Here is an 18,070-nt window from a genome sequence, read left to right as displayed (position 1 = left end):
CACTCCAAGTCCACAAAGGGTTCAAACATTTCACAAGGTAATACAGGCCATGTATCCAACACAAAAGATACAAGTCAAAATGGTAATGAAACTCCTAGGCATGATGTCTTCATGCATAGCCATTGTCCCAAACGCAAGATTGCACATGCGGCCCTTACAACAGTGCCTAGCATCACAATGGTCACAAGCACAGGGTCAACTGCTAGATCTGGTGTTGATAGACCGCCAAACATACCTCTCGCTTCTATGGTGGAACAGTACAAATTTAAACCGAGGGCGGCCTTTACAAGACCCAGTGCCACAATACTTCATAACGACGGATGCTTCCATGACAGGGTGGGGAGCACACCTCAATCAACACAGCATCCAAGGACAATGGGACATACATCAGAGGCAGTTTCACATAAATCACTTAGAACTGTTAGCAGTATTTCTAGCGCTGAAAGCATTTCAACCCATAATAACCCAAAAATACATTCTTGTCAAAACAGACAACATGACAACAATGTATTATCTAAACAAACAAGGAGGGACACACTCGACACAGTTGTGCCTCCTAACACAAAAAATATGGCATTGGGCGATTCACAACCACATTCGCCTAATAGCACAATTTATTCCAGGGATTCAGAACCAGTTGGCAGACAATCTCTCTCGAGATCACCAACAAACCCACGAATGGGAAATTCACCCCCAAATACTAAACAATTACTTTCAAATTTGGGGAACACCTCAAATAGATCTATTTGCAACAAAAGAAAACTCAAAATGCCAAAACTTCGCATCCAGGTACCCACAAGATCAATCCCAAGGCAATGCTCTATGGATGAACTGGTCAGGGATATTTGCGTACGCTTTTCCCCCTCTCCCTCTCCTTCCATATCTAGTAAACAAGTTGAGTCAAAACAAACTCAAACTCATACTAATAGCACCAACATGGGCAAGGCAACCTTGGTACACAACACTACTAGACCTTTCAGTAGTACCTCATGTCAAACTACCCAACAGACCAGATCTGTTAACACAACACAAACAACAGATCCGACATCCAAATCCAGCATTGTTGAATCTAGCAATTTGGCTCCTGAAATCCTAGAATTCGGGCACTTAGACCTCACACAGGAATGTATGGAGGTCATAAAACAAGCTAGAAAACCTACCACTAGACACTGCTATGCAAATAAGTGGAAAAGATTTGTTTATTACTGCCATAATAATCAAATTCAACCTTTACACGCATCTGCAAAAGAAATAGTAGGATACTTACTACATTTGCAAAAATCTAACCTAGCTTTCTCTTCCATTAAAATACATCTTACGGCAATTTCTGCTTACCTACAAATTACGCACTCAATTTCATTGTTTAGGATACCAGTCATAAAGGCGTTTATGGAAGGCCTAAAGAGAATTATACCACCAAGAACACCACTAGTTCCTTCATGGAACCTCAACATTGTCCTAACACGACTCATGGGTCCACCTTTTGAGCCCATGCACTCTTGTGAAATGCAATACTTAACGTGGAAAGTTGCATTTTTAATTGCCATCACATCTCTAAGAAGAGTGAGTGAGATTCAAGCATTTACCATTCAAGAACCATTTATTCAAATACACAAAAATAAAGTTGTTCTACGGACCAATCCTAAATTTTTACCAAAAGTAATCTCACTGTTCCACCTAAATCAAACGGTAGAATTACCAGTGTTCTTCCCACAGCCAGATTCGGTAGCCGAAAGAGCACTACATACATTAGACATCAAAAGAGCACTAATGTACTACATTGACAGAACAAAACTAATTCGAAAGACAAAACAATTATTTATCGCCTTTCAAAAACCTCATACAGGAAATCCAATTTCAAAACAAGGCATTGCTAGATGGATAGTTAAGTGCATTCAAACCTGCTATCTTAAAGCTAAAAGAGAACTGCCTATTACACCAAAGGCACACTCAACCAGAAAGAAAGGTGCTACCATGGCCTTTCTAGGAAATATTCCAATGAACGAAATATGTAAGGCAGCAACATGGTCTACGCCTCATACATTTAGATGTGCTAACTGCACAACAAGCAACAGTAGGTCAAGCTGTATTAAGAACATTATTTCAAACTACTTCAACTCCTACAGGCTGAACCACCGCTTTTGGGGAGATAACTGCTTACTAGTCTATGCACAGCATGTGTATCTGCAGCTACACATGCCATCGAACTGAAAATGTCACTTACCCAGTGTACATCTGTTCGTGGCATTAGTCGCTGCAGATTCACATGCGCCCACCTGCCTCCCCGGGAGCCTGTAGCCGTTTAGAAGTAGATCTTAAACATTTGTACATTTGTAAATATATTAATTAAAACTTTATTATGTACATACGCATTCACTCCATTGCATGGGCACTATTACTAGCATACACAACTCCTACCTCACCCTCTGCGGGCAAAACAATCTAAGATGGAGTCGACGCCCATACGCAATGGAGTCGAAATGGGAGGAGTCCCTCGGTCTCGTGACTCGAAAAGACTTCTTCGAAGAAAAACAACTTGTAACACTCCGAGCCCAACACCAGATGGCGGACTGTGCACAGCATGTGAATCTGCAGCGACTAATGCCACGAACAGATGTACACTGGGTAAGTGACATTTTCCATATATATATATATATATATATATATATATGAGAGAGAGAAAACAAGTCACTCATTTCACATAACTTTTTTTTTCATACATGTGTGCTTGCCCTTGGCAAAGCACACATGTATAAAAAAAAAAATTGCCCCATAGATGGGCACCCTAAGGGCTGACCACCAACAATTTGTTTTTTTTTTCTGTTTTTGTTACTATTTTTACCCTGGGGGGGCGATCGCCCCCCTCCCCCCCCCCCCCCCCCCCCCCAGGGAAAACTACACTTTTTTTTAGCCCCAGGGGTCGGCCCGTGTTCTGAGGGCCGACCCCGCCATTTTGTTTGACCTTTTTTTTTTTTTTTTTTAAATGTGGGGGCGCGATCGCCCCCCAAAACAGTTGAAATAATTCAATATTGCCCGGGGGGGGCCGACCCCCTCGAAGAAGATCCCTGGTGCCTAGGGGCGTTTCCTGGCCATGGATCGCAGCCGCATGGCCAGGAAACGGTGCCAGGGAGGCATTGATGGAAAGGGGAGAGCCTCCCCTTTCCATCGATGCCTCCCTGGCATCTGGGGAGGCCGTTTTGTCCTTTTTTTTCCCACCGGAGAACAAGAGAACGCTACGGGGAAAAAAATAATAAAATCCTCTGGTGCATTGCACCGGAGGATTTTTAACCCCCTCCCTGGTGTCGGCCACTGGTCGTGACCCGCACCAGGGAGGGAGTGTGGGCGTCGGCCAGTGGCCGACGCCCGCACCTAAAAGGTTAATATGGTTATGAGATGTTGTGCTTTAGCAACACAAAAGGATGATGGACGGAGTGCTGAACAATGCAAACACTCCCCTCCAGTCACAGATCTGGGTTTAATCCATCGTTCTTTTGCTCACCATGCCACCCCAGTTTGGACCCAGCCATATACAAATCATTCTTGACCCTGTTCCTCATGTAAACAGTCCAGCCCGAACTGCCAAGCCAGGTCCTCACTGGACCGGAAACAAGCATCCTGGGACCAGTTTCAGGGTTTCACCCTTCATCAGCCAGGCTAGCTTGAATCCAGTGGCACAGTGAGCAAGGGAACCACGTCTGGGCATACCCTTCCCACCTAGGGCAACTTTAGAAACACAAAAGGATAATGGACGGAGTGCTGAACAATGCAAACACTCACCCCCAGTCACAGATCTGGGTTTAATCCATCGTTCTTTTGCCCCCCCCCCCCCCCCCCATCTCCCCAGCCAACCAACCCACCAAGCTGCTCAGTGTTGCTGCCAAGCGCACAGTGGATGGTGCAAAAACTCAGTGGCACATCACAAATTAAGTTGGTTTTCTGTCGAGGTATGACCGCTTTCACTGGGGGGACATGGAGGCGCTGATAGCAGCACCTCCCTAAGACATACACAAAAGTCCATGGGCTCCCTGCAGTCTGCCTCTCCAAGGGGCATCTTTCGTCAACAGAAAGGCCACACCCTCTGGCCAGGCACAAACCTACAAGGCAACAGCAGTAGATGCAGAGTTGGCTCTGATAAATAAGCCTCCGTCCCAAGCATTGACTTGCCCCCTCTCATCACCACATTAACACCTTTTGGAATGGAGATTAAAAGCTTTCCACCCTTACTTCAGATTACTGGGTGCTAGTAGTAGTTCAGCAGGACTACTGCTTAAAATTTCACACCACCCAGCATACCAACACTTCAACATGTTCTCAGCAAAGACCTCCTCACTCTAGAGGAAGAGGTAGAAGTGCTCCTCCAAAAGGACGTTGTGCAGCCCATGGCCCCGCAACAGTGGGACAAAGACACTCGCTGCTTGCATGCCTTGGTGGATGGGAATTACCAGCCAGACAGGTGGGAGAGATGGAGACTCCGGATGGTTCTCAGATTATGACAGATGAGCAGAAAAATGTGCACATTATAAACAATAGTTTTATGGGCAGTGGGCTGACTATCTAGGGGTCCCCACGTTCTTTTGGCCAAATTCTAGTATATGCTACAAATTACGCTATGACCGTTACCTGAAGAATGTTTTAATAAAGTCTACAGTACGCTTGGGACCCTACTCTGGGATTGGACCCTCTGCACATTGCCCTCCTAACCCTTCAGAGCAACGTATAAAACTGGGGCATCTCACTTCCATCTCTTAGGGCACGCTGCTGGGCATCCCAACTTCATTAACAATTACTTGGCCCCACCGAAAGTACCCTAGGGTCCTGGGAAAAAGCCTATGCCTGTGTAGGTTGAAGAAATAAAATGTCCATAATGACCCAGCTCTGGGTTGGGAACACACTAAAAGAGCTCTCAGGGCTGTGAAGGAAGACCCCTTGGAACTTGAATGGGATCTCAAAGCTTGGTAATCTAGGAGGGATGGGGGATTAAACCCTTCTGGGACCTACGGATAGAGTACAACCTGCATGACACACAAATCTTCTGATACATTCAAATACACCATGCCCTGCAAGCAGAGGAAATACCATGGGACACAATGGAGGGCAGTAGGTCCCTAGAAGTAGCATACTCTGAGATGAAATGCCTTCAAAAGCCATTTCATTAACATATCTCACCCTCCTCAATAATAGGCCAGATAAACTCCGTTCACTAAGAACTAAGTGGGAAACAGACCTGCGTTCTGTTGCCTAAACACTGGGAAGCTGCACTGATGCACCCCTCCGAGGTAGCAATAAAAGCAAGCTTGAGGCTCATACTGCTTAAGGTCCTTTACAGAGTATATTATACTAGTTCAGGATTGTTCACAATGGAAAGGGCACAAACCCTCAACTGTCTACTATGTGGCAAGGATGTCGGCACCTTTATACATATTATTTGATGATGTCCCCACGTGCGGGCATACAGGAGGAAGACCGTTGCAGAGCTAGCGGATTTTCTGTAAGATGAAATTCCTTCCACACCACAGTTTGTAATTCTAGGAATAAAAGATGACACAGACCTCCATAGAAAACAACTAATACCCTGTGCGCTGGGTTTCTGCATAACAAAAAGGGGACATAGTAAATGGGAAAGCTTTAGTCCCCACCACAAAAAGCTAGTCGGAGACCAGCATGATGCGTGGCATGGAGGCAGAGGGTGGTTTACGAGGTGAGGGTTTGCCCGAGGAAATTTCAGACAGTTTGGGGACAATGGCAAGGTTACCATAATTTTGACAGGGAGATCAGATTCATGGGCAGTTCCACCATGAGATGGGCAGAGCAGGATTGCCAGGGATGGGAGGCTACGGTTGAGCTTGGATGCCAAGGGATGGGTGGAGGAGAGTGGGGAGGAGATCCGGCCTCACGACTCACAGCATCTTTTACAATAGATCTGCCCTGATGAGAATTGTAAAAGGCTACTCAGATGATCAGGTGATTATTAATTGTGAAATGGTGATGTATTTTGTTGCTTTTGTGGAAATCGAAAACTAATACAAATTAATTAAAAACAAAATTCATAGATCTGATGGCCATCCACCTAGCCCTTTCTTCAGGCTTGACCGCTGCAGTGGTGTCCTCATAAAGATGGACAACATGACGGTCATGTTTTACTTATAGAAATAGGAGAGTACCCACCCCTCCCAGATGACTGCACAACCCTCCACAAAATCCATCTTCTAGCAGAACCCCTAATGGGGGCGGACAATGACTTTGTGGACATATTAAGCAGGATGTATCAACAAGGTCACTAGCAGGACCTTCACTTGCAAGACCTCCACATGTACATCCAACGGTGGGGAACACCACCATCCAACCTGTTTGCCACCCCTAGAAAATGTAAAATACCTATACTTCACCTCTAGGTACCGATAGCCAGAGTCCATACGCAATGCACAATGGATGAAATGGTTAGGGATATTTGCCTACACTTTTTAAACTTTTCCCATTTCCAAAGAAGACATTGTAAGGTGGATTATGAAATGAATACAGACCTGCTCTGGCAAAGGCAAAAGAGTTGCTGACCATAACCTTGTTACTCTTACCCTAGCCGAGCCCATCACAATTCTAACACTGGCTCTGTCCCTAAGCTTGATGCTTACTCTGAAACATCATGACTCTATCCCAAATATTGTCCCAAACTATGACTGTGACTTTAAAACTGAAACCCTCACTTGTTAACTTTAATCCTTATCTTGTTATCCTAATTTTAAGTAAATAGTGCCCCCAGTGTTTTTCATTAAAATGATTTTTCATCAAAATTTGTTTTCTCTGAAAAGTACAGGATACCATGTTCGTTCCTTTAAATTGTCAGCGTTTTCCTACTGAAACACTGAGGTTCATGATTTTACCATACTGTTTATATTTTCATTTCGCAGATAAGACCGTAAATATCATAAAGCATTTAGAATTGCTTGAAATAAAATGATGGGACACTGCCCCTCCTAGCTAACAGGACTCATCTGGTACATTTACCCTGCCCGCTCCCCCCAAACACCCAATCTCTGCATCCTACCCCAAAGCATGCTACTTTTACAAAACGTCCCATCCCTAACACATTTAGTACAAATATCCAGCGCTAGGACAATCTCTTCCTCTTTAAAGAGGGATGCAAGTTCTTGGTGATTTCTTTGCCTCTATAGCAAAGTATTGGTTATAAGGCATCCAGTATTGTTGCCTTTCTGTCGATTCAAGCTGTCGTTCTTTCCCTAGTCATTACATCCCATAGTTTGCTCTATCAGTTCTCCAGTGTTGGAGGCTTTGCTGTCTTTTGAAATGAGAGCGACCTGTGCACTCACCTTGTCCCCCAACTTGAGTGTGTTTTGAAAGACAGGATTATTTCAGGAGTTCCAAAACAAGGTAGCTCATGCTTTCTTTTATAGCAGCAAATATCGATTTTTATGTGTCCTTGTATGTAAACTGCAGTGCCCTTACCTACACTTAAGACGTAAACATCTACCTTTAGTTCCTGAAAATAAGCTAGTTTGTCTGGCATTTGGTTCTACCCAATCCTTATCTTGTCTGTTCTTTCCCTGCTTGCTTTGAAGGGGTGTTAGTTGTAGCAATGTCTTTCAAAAAGACCCAGAGAGAGAGAGGGAGAGAGAGAGACACACATACGCCAACACACACACCAATCTAGTTTGGTTTCCCTATTAGAGAGCTTAAGGGCCCCACCTATACACATCTGCCAAAGTTTCCTACAGTCTTCACTCCACTAATTTGGGTAGATACGACCCCTTGCTCCACTTCTGAAAAACTTGTAGGTTGCTTTTAGTAGGAACGGTTATGTGGTAAGCTGTTTTTGTAATTCTATGATATCACAGATACCTAATAGGGTCTTGTGATGTAGCATTAGTGCAGTTTCCGTGGCCTTTTTGAGCATCGACACAGCAACCCAAAGAGAATATTAAGGCTTGGTCCAGATGAACCTAGTTACCAACTTTTCTAGGGAGCATTTCCCCCACACACATGCAGCCTGAGGCATTGTGAAACAGAGGCATGACTGGATTGGCTTGAGTCCTTTGTTGCAGGTGATTTAGCACTTCAGCTGCCAGTCTTTGTTTTGTGTCAGACCACATCCATTTACTAGTTACATTTAATAATCTCTGCTTGTGGTCCTTGCAGCCCTGTTTTACTAATCCCAATCGGGAGAGCCAGGAAGACCTAAAGTAACCTGGTTACTACATTCATCTTACGGCCTGGTCACCTCCCTGCCCAAAAGATCTCACCACTTTCATACATACATGCACTGGTATATTTGCAGAATACTGTTTACTTATGTGAATCAGCCTGTTGAATGGCAAGTGTCAGTTCAAAAGCCAGTGAAATGGTTTACTACATCCATCTAGCTGTACCCAGTTCACCCATTTCCTCTTATTGAGAGTAAAAGATATAACTGTGTCTTAGCTTCAGTTTACATATAAAATATAAGCTGACCTGGCATCCATAGTGTGGTCTTACCCCAGACTTTTTGCCTTTTTGGCTTTACCTCCTGTCTTGTTGCTATATCTTTTTGTTGGTCCTAGGACTTTGAGCACTTTATCACTGCTGGACAGTGATAAAGTGTATGCACTTCTCCCCTAAAAATTAGTAACATTCGTGTATCCCCAATTGGCAAAATTAATTTACCTATAAGCACCTTGTAAAGTGGTATACCATATACCCAGGGCCTATAAATTAAATTCTACTATTGGTCCTGCAGCACTGCTTGTGCCACGCACCTAAGTAGCCTTGTAAACATGTCTCAGGCCTGCCACTGCAGAGCCTGTGTGTGCAGTGTAACTGCCACCCTGACTTGGCATTTAAGACCTCTTACCAAGCTCAGAACTCCTGTTTGCTTACATATGTCATCCCTAAAGTAGGCCTTAGGTAGCCCATAGGGCAGAGTGTCACGTAAGCAGAAGGCTTGAAATATACTTTTATGTTTTCATGTCCTGGTAATGAAAAACTCCCCAAAGTCGTTTTTCATTACTGTGAGGCCTGCCCCTCTCATAGGCCCAGCATTGGGAATTCTTTATAATACCTTTAAGCTGTACTTCTTGACATGAGGGGAGTAGCTGCACCATGTTTAGTGCCATTGGAATGGTAATAATAAATCATCTTTACTAGTAAAGTCAGATTAATTATTAGGGTTTTTATTTTTAGAAAATTTGAATTTCTCTACACTCACTGCCCTATGTGCCCACAGCCTATCTCAATACATGTCTGGCTTGGTCTTGGCTAGGTGACAGCTACACTTGTGCATTCCTTCAGACACTCACAACACAGGATTCTCAGCCACATCTGTATTCATCTGCATACTAATGGGTCTCCCTAGGGAGGAGGTTGGGAAGGGGTCACACTTACACCTCAAAGGGTAGTGACTAGAGTCCACAGAAAGGGGCTGATTACCTCTACTGATAGTTTGGAGCCGAGACGGACCTGAAATGGGGGACCTGTGAACTTCACAAGAACTCTTTGTAATCATCCCCCACATCAAAGGAACTTTCTAGTATAAGTACTAGGTCCCTGACCCACTCAATTCAGTACACGTCTGCACTCAAGGAAACTCTGCTGGAGTAAAGACTGCTCACTCAATCAATAATATAATTTGTAAAGCACAGCACTATCACCCCTAAGGGTAACTCTGCGCCGAGGGTGCAGATTCTCTGTCGAAAATCCATGTCTTGAGTCTCCTTCTGAAGTCTGCCACGGAGGGAGCTGTTCGGAGGTGGAGGGGCAGACTATCCAGGACTTGGCTGCTGTGTTGTGGAAGGAGCTGCCTCTGCTGAGGCTGCGATGGGTGCGAGGTGTAGCGAGGCAGAGTGTAGTTGTCTTCCTGGGATGTAAAAGCTTCATTGATGGTTGATGTAGGACGGCCCTAGTTTGTGGAGAGCCTTGAATGCGAGTGGGAGGATTTTGAATTGGCATCTCTCCTGGACAGGAAGCCAGTGGAGGTTCCTAAGGTGTCGGGTGATGCTTCAGCACTTGGGGAGGTTGAGGAAGAGTCTTGCTGCGCTGTTCTGTAGAGTCTGGAGTTTTTTAAGTAGCTGGGAGGACACTCCGGTATAGAGAGCGTTGCAATAGTTGATGTGGCAGGTGGCCAGGGCATGCATGACTGTCTCGCTGGTGTCAGTAGCGATCCATTTGAAGATTTGTTGGCGCATACGCAGGATGTAGAAGCAGGAGGAGGCAACTGAGTTTACTTGTCGATTTATAGATAGTTGGCAGTCAAGGATGATGCTGAGGTTTCGTGCGTTGTCTGATGGAGAGGGCGTTGGTCCGAGTTCTGCTGACCATCAGCTGTGGAACCATACAAGATGTTCTTTCCGATGATCAGGACTTCAGTTTTGTCGGTGTTTAGTTTGAGGCAGCTATTTTTTCATCCACGTATCTACGTTGGTAGTGGTGTTGCGGAAGTTGGCTTTGGTTATGTCGGGGTCTTCAGTGAGTGAAAGGATTGCTTGGGTGTCATTGGCGTTTGAGACTATTGAGTCAGTAGGATCTGACGATGTCTGCAAAGGGTGGGTCATGTAGATGTTGAACAGTGGACTAAAGGAGGATGTAGGAAAATGGCACTGTTGGTATGGTTACCCCCTAACATTTTGTCTTTTGTTGATGCCAGCTTTGATTGAAAGTGTTCTGGGACCCTGCTAACCAGGCCCCAGCACCAGTGTTCTTTCCCTAAAACTATACCTTTGTCTCCACAATTGGCACAGCCCTGGCACTCAGATAAGTCCCTTGTAAAAGGTACTCCTGGTACCAAGGGCCCTGTGGCCAGGGAAGGTCTCTAAGGGCTGCAGTATGTATTATGCCACCCTGGGTACCCCTCACTCAGCACATGAACACTGCCTGCTTGTGTGTGCAGGTGGGGAGAAAAATACTAAGTGGACATGGCACTCCCCTCAAAGTGCTATGCCCACAACCCAATGCCTGTGGTATAGGTAAGTCACCCCTCTAGCAGGCCTTACAGCCCTATGGCAGGGTGCACTATACCACTGGTGAGGGCATAGCTGCATGAGCACTATGCCCCTACAGTGACTAAGCCAATTCTTAGACATTGGAAGTGCAGGGTAGCCATACAGAGTATATGGTCTGGGAGTTTGTCAAACACGAACGCCACAGTTCCTTAACGGCTACACTGAATGCTGGAAAGTTTGATATCAAACTTCTCAGGACAATAAATCCACATGGATGCCAGTGTGGGATTTATTGATAAATGCACACAGAGGGCATCTTAGAGATGTCCCCTGCATGCCAGCCCAACTGCTAGTGCTAGGCTGACCGGTCTCTGCCAGCCTGCCACTTCCGGACCAGTTTCTGGCCTCATGGGGTGAGTGCCTTTGTGCACTCTGTGACCAGGAACAAAGCCTGTCCTGGGTGGAGGAGCTTCACACCTCTCCCTGCAGGAACTGTAACACCTGGCGGTGACCCTCAAGGGCTCAAGCCTGGTCTTACAACGCCCCAGGGCACTCCAGCTAGTGGAGATGCCTGCCCCCGGACACAGCGCCCACTTTTGGTGGCAAGTCCGGGGAGATAATAAGAAAAACAAGGAGGAGTCCTCCCTCAGCCAGGTTCACCCCTAAGGTGACCAGAGCTGATGTGACCCCCTCCTTATTTAGCCCAATAGGAACAGGAGGAGGCGCAAAGAAGGTGTAGCCACTGTCAGGGACAGTAGCCATTGGCTACTGCCCTCCTGCCCTAAACCCACCCCTAAATTTATAGGGGCGACCCTGAACCCAGGAAATCAGATTCCTGGCGACCTACTAAGAAGGACTGCTGGCCTAGAAACCCCGCAGAGAAGAAGGAAGACAACAAGTGCTTTGGCCCCATCCCCACCGGCCTGTCTCCTGATTCAACAAATCTGCACCAGCGACGCATCCTGCGAGCCCAGCGACCTCTGCCGACTCAGAGGATGCCCTGCAACTACAAAGGACCAAGAAACTACTGTAGACAGCGGCCCTGTCTAAACTAACAAGAGGAAACCATCTTTAAAGGGACTCCCACCTCGCTCCAGAAGCGTGAGTCCCCACCACTCTGCACCCGATGGCCCTGGGTCATTTCCAGAGAAACCAATAACCCAGAGAGGTCACCCAGGCAACTCCGACGACGTCTCCACCCTGGGCTGACCTCCCTGCACCCCCACTGACCGCGACTGCCCGGTAAGAAGAAACCCGACGCCCGGAAGAAGCACTGCACCCGCAGCCCCCAGGCCTGTGAAGAACCAACCACCGGTGCAGCAGTGACCAGTAGGCAGCCCTCACCCTTGCCCAGTCAGTGGCTGGCCCAAGAAAGCCCTCCTGTGCCCTGCCTGTAATGTCTGTGTGACCCCGGGTCCCTCCATTGATTTCTATTACAAACCCGACGCCTTGTTTGCCCACTGCACGGGGCCGACCCTGTGCCGCTGAGGGTGTGCTTTGTGTGCCTACTTGGGACTCCCCCCACCTCCCAGTGCTCTACTAAACCCCCCTGGTCTGCTCCCCGAGGACGCAGGTACCTACCTGCCAGCAGACTGGAACCGGAGCACTCCCTGTCTCCATAGGCGCCTATGTTATTTGGGCCCCTCTTTGACCTCTGCACCTGACCGGCCCTGTGTTACTGGTGCTGGGTGTTTGGGGTTGATTTGAACCCCCCAATGGTGGACTGCCTATGTCCCAGAGACTGAACTTGTAAGTGCCTTACTTACCATATTAACCTAACTGTCCTTACCTCCCCCAGGAACTGTTGAATTTTGCACTGTGTCCACTTTTAAAATAGCTAATTGCCATTTTAAGCCAAGCTGTGTACATTACTGTTTTGATTCAGAGTCCTATATATACCTATGCAAAGTACTTTACATTTAATGTACTTACCTGCAATTTGAATCTTGTGGTTCTAAAATAAATTAAGAAAAGAATATTTTTCTATATAAAAACCTATTGGCCTAGAGTTAAGTCATTGAGTGTGTGTTCTCATTTATTGCCTGTGTGTGTTCAACAAATGCTTAACACTACACTCTGATAAGCCTAACTGCTTGACCACCCTACCACGAACAGAGCATTAGTATTTATTATTGCCTCTTTCAAGCCTTTTGGGGAACCCCTGGACTCTGTGCACACTATATCTCATTTTGATATAGTATATACAGAGCCAGCTTTCTGCAGAGGATCCTTCGGGTATGCCTCCGGTGATGTTCTTGGGTGAAGAAGGGAATGGAGGAAGGTGGATGCTCTGCATGCAGCCTGAGAGGAAAGACGCAACCCACTTAAGGGTGTTTTGTTGAATGCCTATGGTGTGGGGTCTGTTGAGGAGAGTGTGGTAGGAGAATGTATCGAACACTGTAGAGAGACCCAGAAAGATCAGAGCCGGTCGAAGAGTGTCCTGATGTCATCCTTGACAGCGATCAGTGCAGTATCCGTGCTGTATTTGGCCCGGAATCCTAATTGTGAGTTGTCAAAGGTGGTTTTGTTCAAGGTAGTCGGTGAGCTGTTGGTTGATGGCTTTCTCAAGCACTTTGCTCTGGAAGGGGAGCAGGGAGCTCTGTAGTTTTTGACGTCGTTGGGGCCGAAGGAGGGTTTCTTTAGGAGGGATCTGACCTCCGCGGGCTTCCATTCACCTGGGAAGGTTGCCATGGAGATAGGTGTTGAGAATGCGGGTTAGTTCTGTGCTAATAGTGCTCTGAGGTTGAAAAGCCGGTGGGGGCAGGGGGCAGTGGGTGCCCTGGAGTGGATGGATGACATAATGGCTGTGGTGGTCTGTGTGGTAATCGGGGACCAGGGGGTTATTGTGTCTCTGGTGTTCACTGCTTGAGAGATGTTGTCTAGGCTGAAGGTGGAGGGTTGGGGGCCCAGATTGTTGTAAATGGTGGTGATCTTGCTGTGGAAGTAGTCTGAGAGGGTGTCGCAGAGTTCCTGGGATGGGTGGATGGTGGTCTCTGTGGCTCTCTAGTTAAAAATTCTTCAGAATCATCAAGGAATTCTTTGTGGTTGCCTGTGGTGTCGATGGGGGCAGTGATTGCTGCTCTTTTGCTACTTTGATGTGGTGCTGGTAGTTGTTGAGGGCTTCCTTGTAGGCGGCTCTGTCGGAGGGTTCTTTGATCATGCACCATTGTTTCTCGAGTTGGTGGCAGAGCATTTGGAGTTTCTGCACTCCGAAGCGTACCATCTCACTGGCTTTGAGGTGTTGGTTTGAGCAGATTTCAGGGGGGGCGACTCTGTTGGCAGATTTGGTGAGCCAGTTGGTGATGTTTTGGATGGTCTGCTTGAGGTCAAGGTCTGCCATGGGCTTGGGTTATGCTGTGCCTAGGGCCTGTGCCCATAGGGTCTCGGTTACCTTGCTCCAGCTTCGGTGGGGATTGATAAGGTACTTGGAGGTGGTGTGCTGAGAACTGGAGATGGTAAAGGACAATGACATGGCCTGTCCAGATGAGTTCAGTCACATGGGTGAAATTGATTCTGTCGCTAGAAGTGAAGATGGGGTCCAGTCTTTGTCCGACTTTGTTTGTGGGTTTGGAGACCAGTTTTGTGAGGCCGATGTTGCTGGGTTGGGAGGCAGGAAGGGCTGGAACGGCAGTGGCGCGAAGGAGGCGTCGGCAGGGGCTTTGGCACGAAATCAGGCTCAGGAATGCTGGCAGAGGTGTCACAATCAGGCTCAGGAGTGCAGGTGGAGTGGGTCCAGTGCAGGCGTGTGGGTGCAGTGAAGGCATTAATGTGCACAGATGGGCCTGCTTTGCAAGAAAAACTGCAGTGTAGGCAGGTGAACGGCCCTTTGGTTGAGTGTGGGGAGGCAGTGAAGCATTGATGGGCTGTCCGATTAGAGCCTGGATCTCCTTGGTGGTGTAGTGGTGAGGGGGGTAAGAAGACCTGGGGTCCTGGTGTTGGGCGCAGTCCAGGTGCGGACAGGTGCAGATGGGCTTGTCTTTGGCACACCAGCAGCGTGCCCGCTGCACACAGCCATTGTGCGGCTGTGCTGCGGCCTCCATTATATGAGGTGGGAGGGGGCCAGGGTGGAAGGTGGGAAGCCGGGAGGGCTGGAGCTGCAGTGGTGGGAAGGAGGCATCTGCAGGGGTATCAGCAGATGCAAACAGGCTCAGGAATGCGGGCAGAGGTGTCAGTCAGGTTCAGGAATGTGGGCATAACGGTTGCAACCAGGCTCAAGAGTGTGGGCGGAGCTGTCAGCAGGAGGGCTGTGGAGCAGCTGGGGGGAGCTGTGACTGGTCCAGTGGGACTGCAGTTTGCCAGGATTGCCATTCTCAATCTGCCAGACCTGACTGTTCCAAGAAACCGTTGCCGTGCCCTGCTGTGCTGCCCTGCTGCCTGCTGATTTCTCCCATGAAAGCCACATCGAGAGTGTCTCAGAGGGCTTGCTGACTTGCCTCTTGTTTTCCACTGAGTTCTCAGGTGCATCCAAGACCTCGTGCTTCCAACCCTCCACCTTGCTACCAGGATTAGCGTTCCCATCCTCCAGAGTGCTAGGACAGGAGCACCTCCCATCGGGGACAGGTGCCAGAGAGCAGCTTGTCTCACTACAGGTGGAGTGGAGCCCTCCCTGGGGACCGGACAGCACTGTGACTTGTCTTCACTGTGACACAGGCCAGTGTACGAGGCCAAGCGACAGTATCGGGACCTAGCTCTGACGAGCTGTGTCACAAGGCAACACACCACCCCACGGTTCCGATCGGACTAGAGTGTTCCTGATTCTTCTCTGCTCTCTTCGCAGCGATGTACTGCCTTACTTTGTTTGTTGACTCGGGTTGATCCCAACATCTTTTCTCTGCGCTTCCCACTGTGAAGCACATACCCACCTTGTTTGTGTGCCCAGGTGGAGCATTACCATATTACCTCTAATAAGAGTGTGGTTGATCCCTGCAGCACCACTTCTGTATATATTCATTTAAACAGTGCCTCATATTTTAATGATTGGATTTTTGTTGTGTAGACCTTACTTTTAAATATGTAAAGATTGTCTATTTTTCTTAACACCGTGTGGAGTCTTTTTGTGGTGCTGTTACTGTGATTGCTGTGTGTGTGTTGCACAAATACTTTAAACATTGCCTTCTAAGTTAAGCTTGACTGCTCTGCTCCAAGCTACCAGAGGGTGAACACAGGTTAATTTACGTTGTGTATTTGACTTACTCTGACTAGGATTGTGGTCCCTACTTGGAGAGGGCGCATACCTCCGCCAACTAGAGACCAATTTCTAACATAACCCTTGACTAATTCAGCTATAGTTTCCACTACAAATGTGAATTTTTTACATTGTCTTATCTATGGACCTCTCAATAGACAATCCAATAAATGTCTTGCTGGGTAAAAACATTTTATTCAGTTAGTTTGTATGTTACTAGTGTTCTTCAAATTTTCTTGTGCTCCACTTTACAGAGCTACTCTATTAATCTAAAATGTACCTATTTTTTCATAGTTTATTTTTGATATTTCAATATGCATGTATACGTTACAGAATATATGTGAGGCTTCTTGTTGGAGTCCAGACGTATTAAGTGGTTGTTGGGCGGGGTTCTCTAACTGTAAGAGTACTGGGTCCACCTCAGTGTCTCAGGGACACCAGTACTATCACACTCCAGTTACAGAATCCCTGCTTTAAACAACACAACCTACAGAAGAGAATGTGAAATTGAATGAGCAGTATGAATAAGCGAAGCAAAAATTATTCAGTGGTGTAATGTGCACAGAAAAAGAGCAGAGAGTAAAAGCAGAGCATAAGGGAAGAGAAGTGCAGAAAGTAAACTAGAGGCAAAGCTGTCAGGTTAACGATCCTGGACAACATACGAGATGTTAGAATGCAAATGTTAGGCTGGTGGATCAAGACCACAGATTTATTTGAAAGTAGAGTTTATGAAGTATTTGAGAAGAAGAGGCCAGTTGAAACCCGGCAGAAGATAAGAGGAGGAAGAAAAAACATTTATGAACAAAGCTGTAAATGTTTGAAGCTCTGGAAGTGCTGATGGAGTAGGTAGGCATATCAAGAAATATAGCAGGGTAATGCACAAATAGCAATCAAAAAGGCTCCTCAACCTAGAAAGGAAAGTGTAAAATGACCAGGACAAACTAGACAAAATACCTCAACAGAAAGTGATGGTGCAGTATACTAGTTTTTCAAGCAAAAGGAGAAAATAGTATAAAGATGAAGGTGCAGGAAGGAAAAGCAATAAATCCTTTCAATCTGTCATATTGCATTGTTAGTAGGCAATGGGGCACTTGGAGGTGGTAAGCATTGTATTTGCGATCTGCTGACGTGGTGGTCTCTTGTGTTTTTGATCTTAGCTCTTCCCATTCCCGGATGTGCTTGAGAGCTGTTTGGTGCTGCTGCACATTGGATCTCAACACCCTCTGGATCTAGCAGATGATGTAAAGCAGGCAGCACTGGACACCTTGCGGAGGCACAGCGAGGGAGTATCTGTTTACCACAAAGCTTGCAAGAAGTTTCTTTCTGGAAAATGATAATTGTCTCGAATCTTGAAATTGCATTCTGAGCTTCCACTGTTATTCCTGGGAACTGTTCTGTGAACTGTACACACTCATTGGTCCTGCCATATTGCAAGACTTTCCCCGCACCAGTTTTACATGTTCCTACCCATTCGTCATTTCTGTCTACAATCTTTTTTGTACCAGAAAGCTGAACAGCAACCGCTCTATTATCACATTGATGATACACAGAATAAAAACTGTCTGGTTCTATGTAAGATAAATTATTTTTTCTACATCCCTGCAAGATAGTACATGATGCCTATAAATGTCCACGTGTTCATGGCCAAGCAACTGTGAAATTATGGAATACTTTAATAAAGCCTGATTCCATTCTAATGTGTTCATTTTACAGCTGAGAAACTGAGGTACAGCGAGTGTGTGGTCTTGACCATGTTGCAGCTGGTAAAGTGATTAGGATGGCATTTCCAACTTCTGACTTCAAATTAATTCCTTGAAAGTAGTAGCACCTTGCAAATGTCTCATTGTAAAAGCTGGCATCTATAATCTTGTGTCTCGGCAAAGAGCAGTGCAGATACTGGCAGCACCCAAGGAATTTCTCCCAAAGGCTAAAAGGAAGGGCCATTTGATCGGTTTAGCAT

The 18,070-nt window shown here is 46.6% G+C and overlaps 1 protein-coding gene across 2 annotated transcripts in view; it reads left to right on the top strand.

The window, feature by feature from the left end:
• The window catches only part of GEMIN5 (gem nuclear organelle associated protein 5), a 330,369-nt gene extending 312,562 nt beyond the window's left edge, over positions 1-17,807 (top strand). For both annotated transcript variants that reach the window (XM_069199624.1, XM_069199625.1), the window contains exon 29: positions 17,268-17,807. In XM_069199624.1, coding sequence (XP_069055725.1) covers positions 17,268-17,444 — 177 coding nt within the window. In that variant the 3' untranslated portion in view covers positions 17,445-17,807. The remainder of the gene's footprint in view (positions 1-17,267) is intronic.
• The last annotated feature ends 263 nt before the right edge of the window (positions 17,808-18,070 follow it).

This window comes from Pleurodeles waltl, chromosome 7, assembly GCF_031143425.1.
Source record: "Pleurodeles waltl isolate 20211129_DDA chromosome 7, aPleWal1.hap1.20221129, whole genome shotgun sequence".
NCBI classification, from domain to species: domain Eukaryota; kingdom Metazoa; phylum Chordata; class Amphibia; order Caudata; family Salamandridae; genus Pleurodeles; species Pleurodeles waltl.
This window is presented reverse-complemented; position numbering and strand designations above follow the sequence as displayed.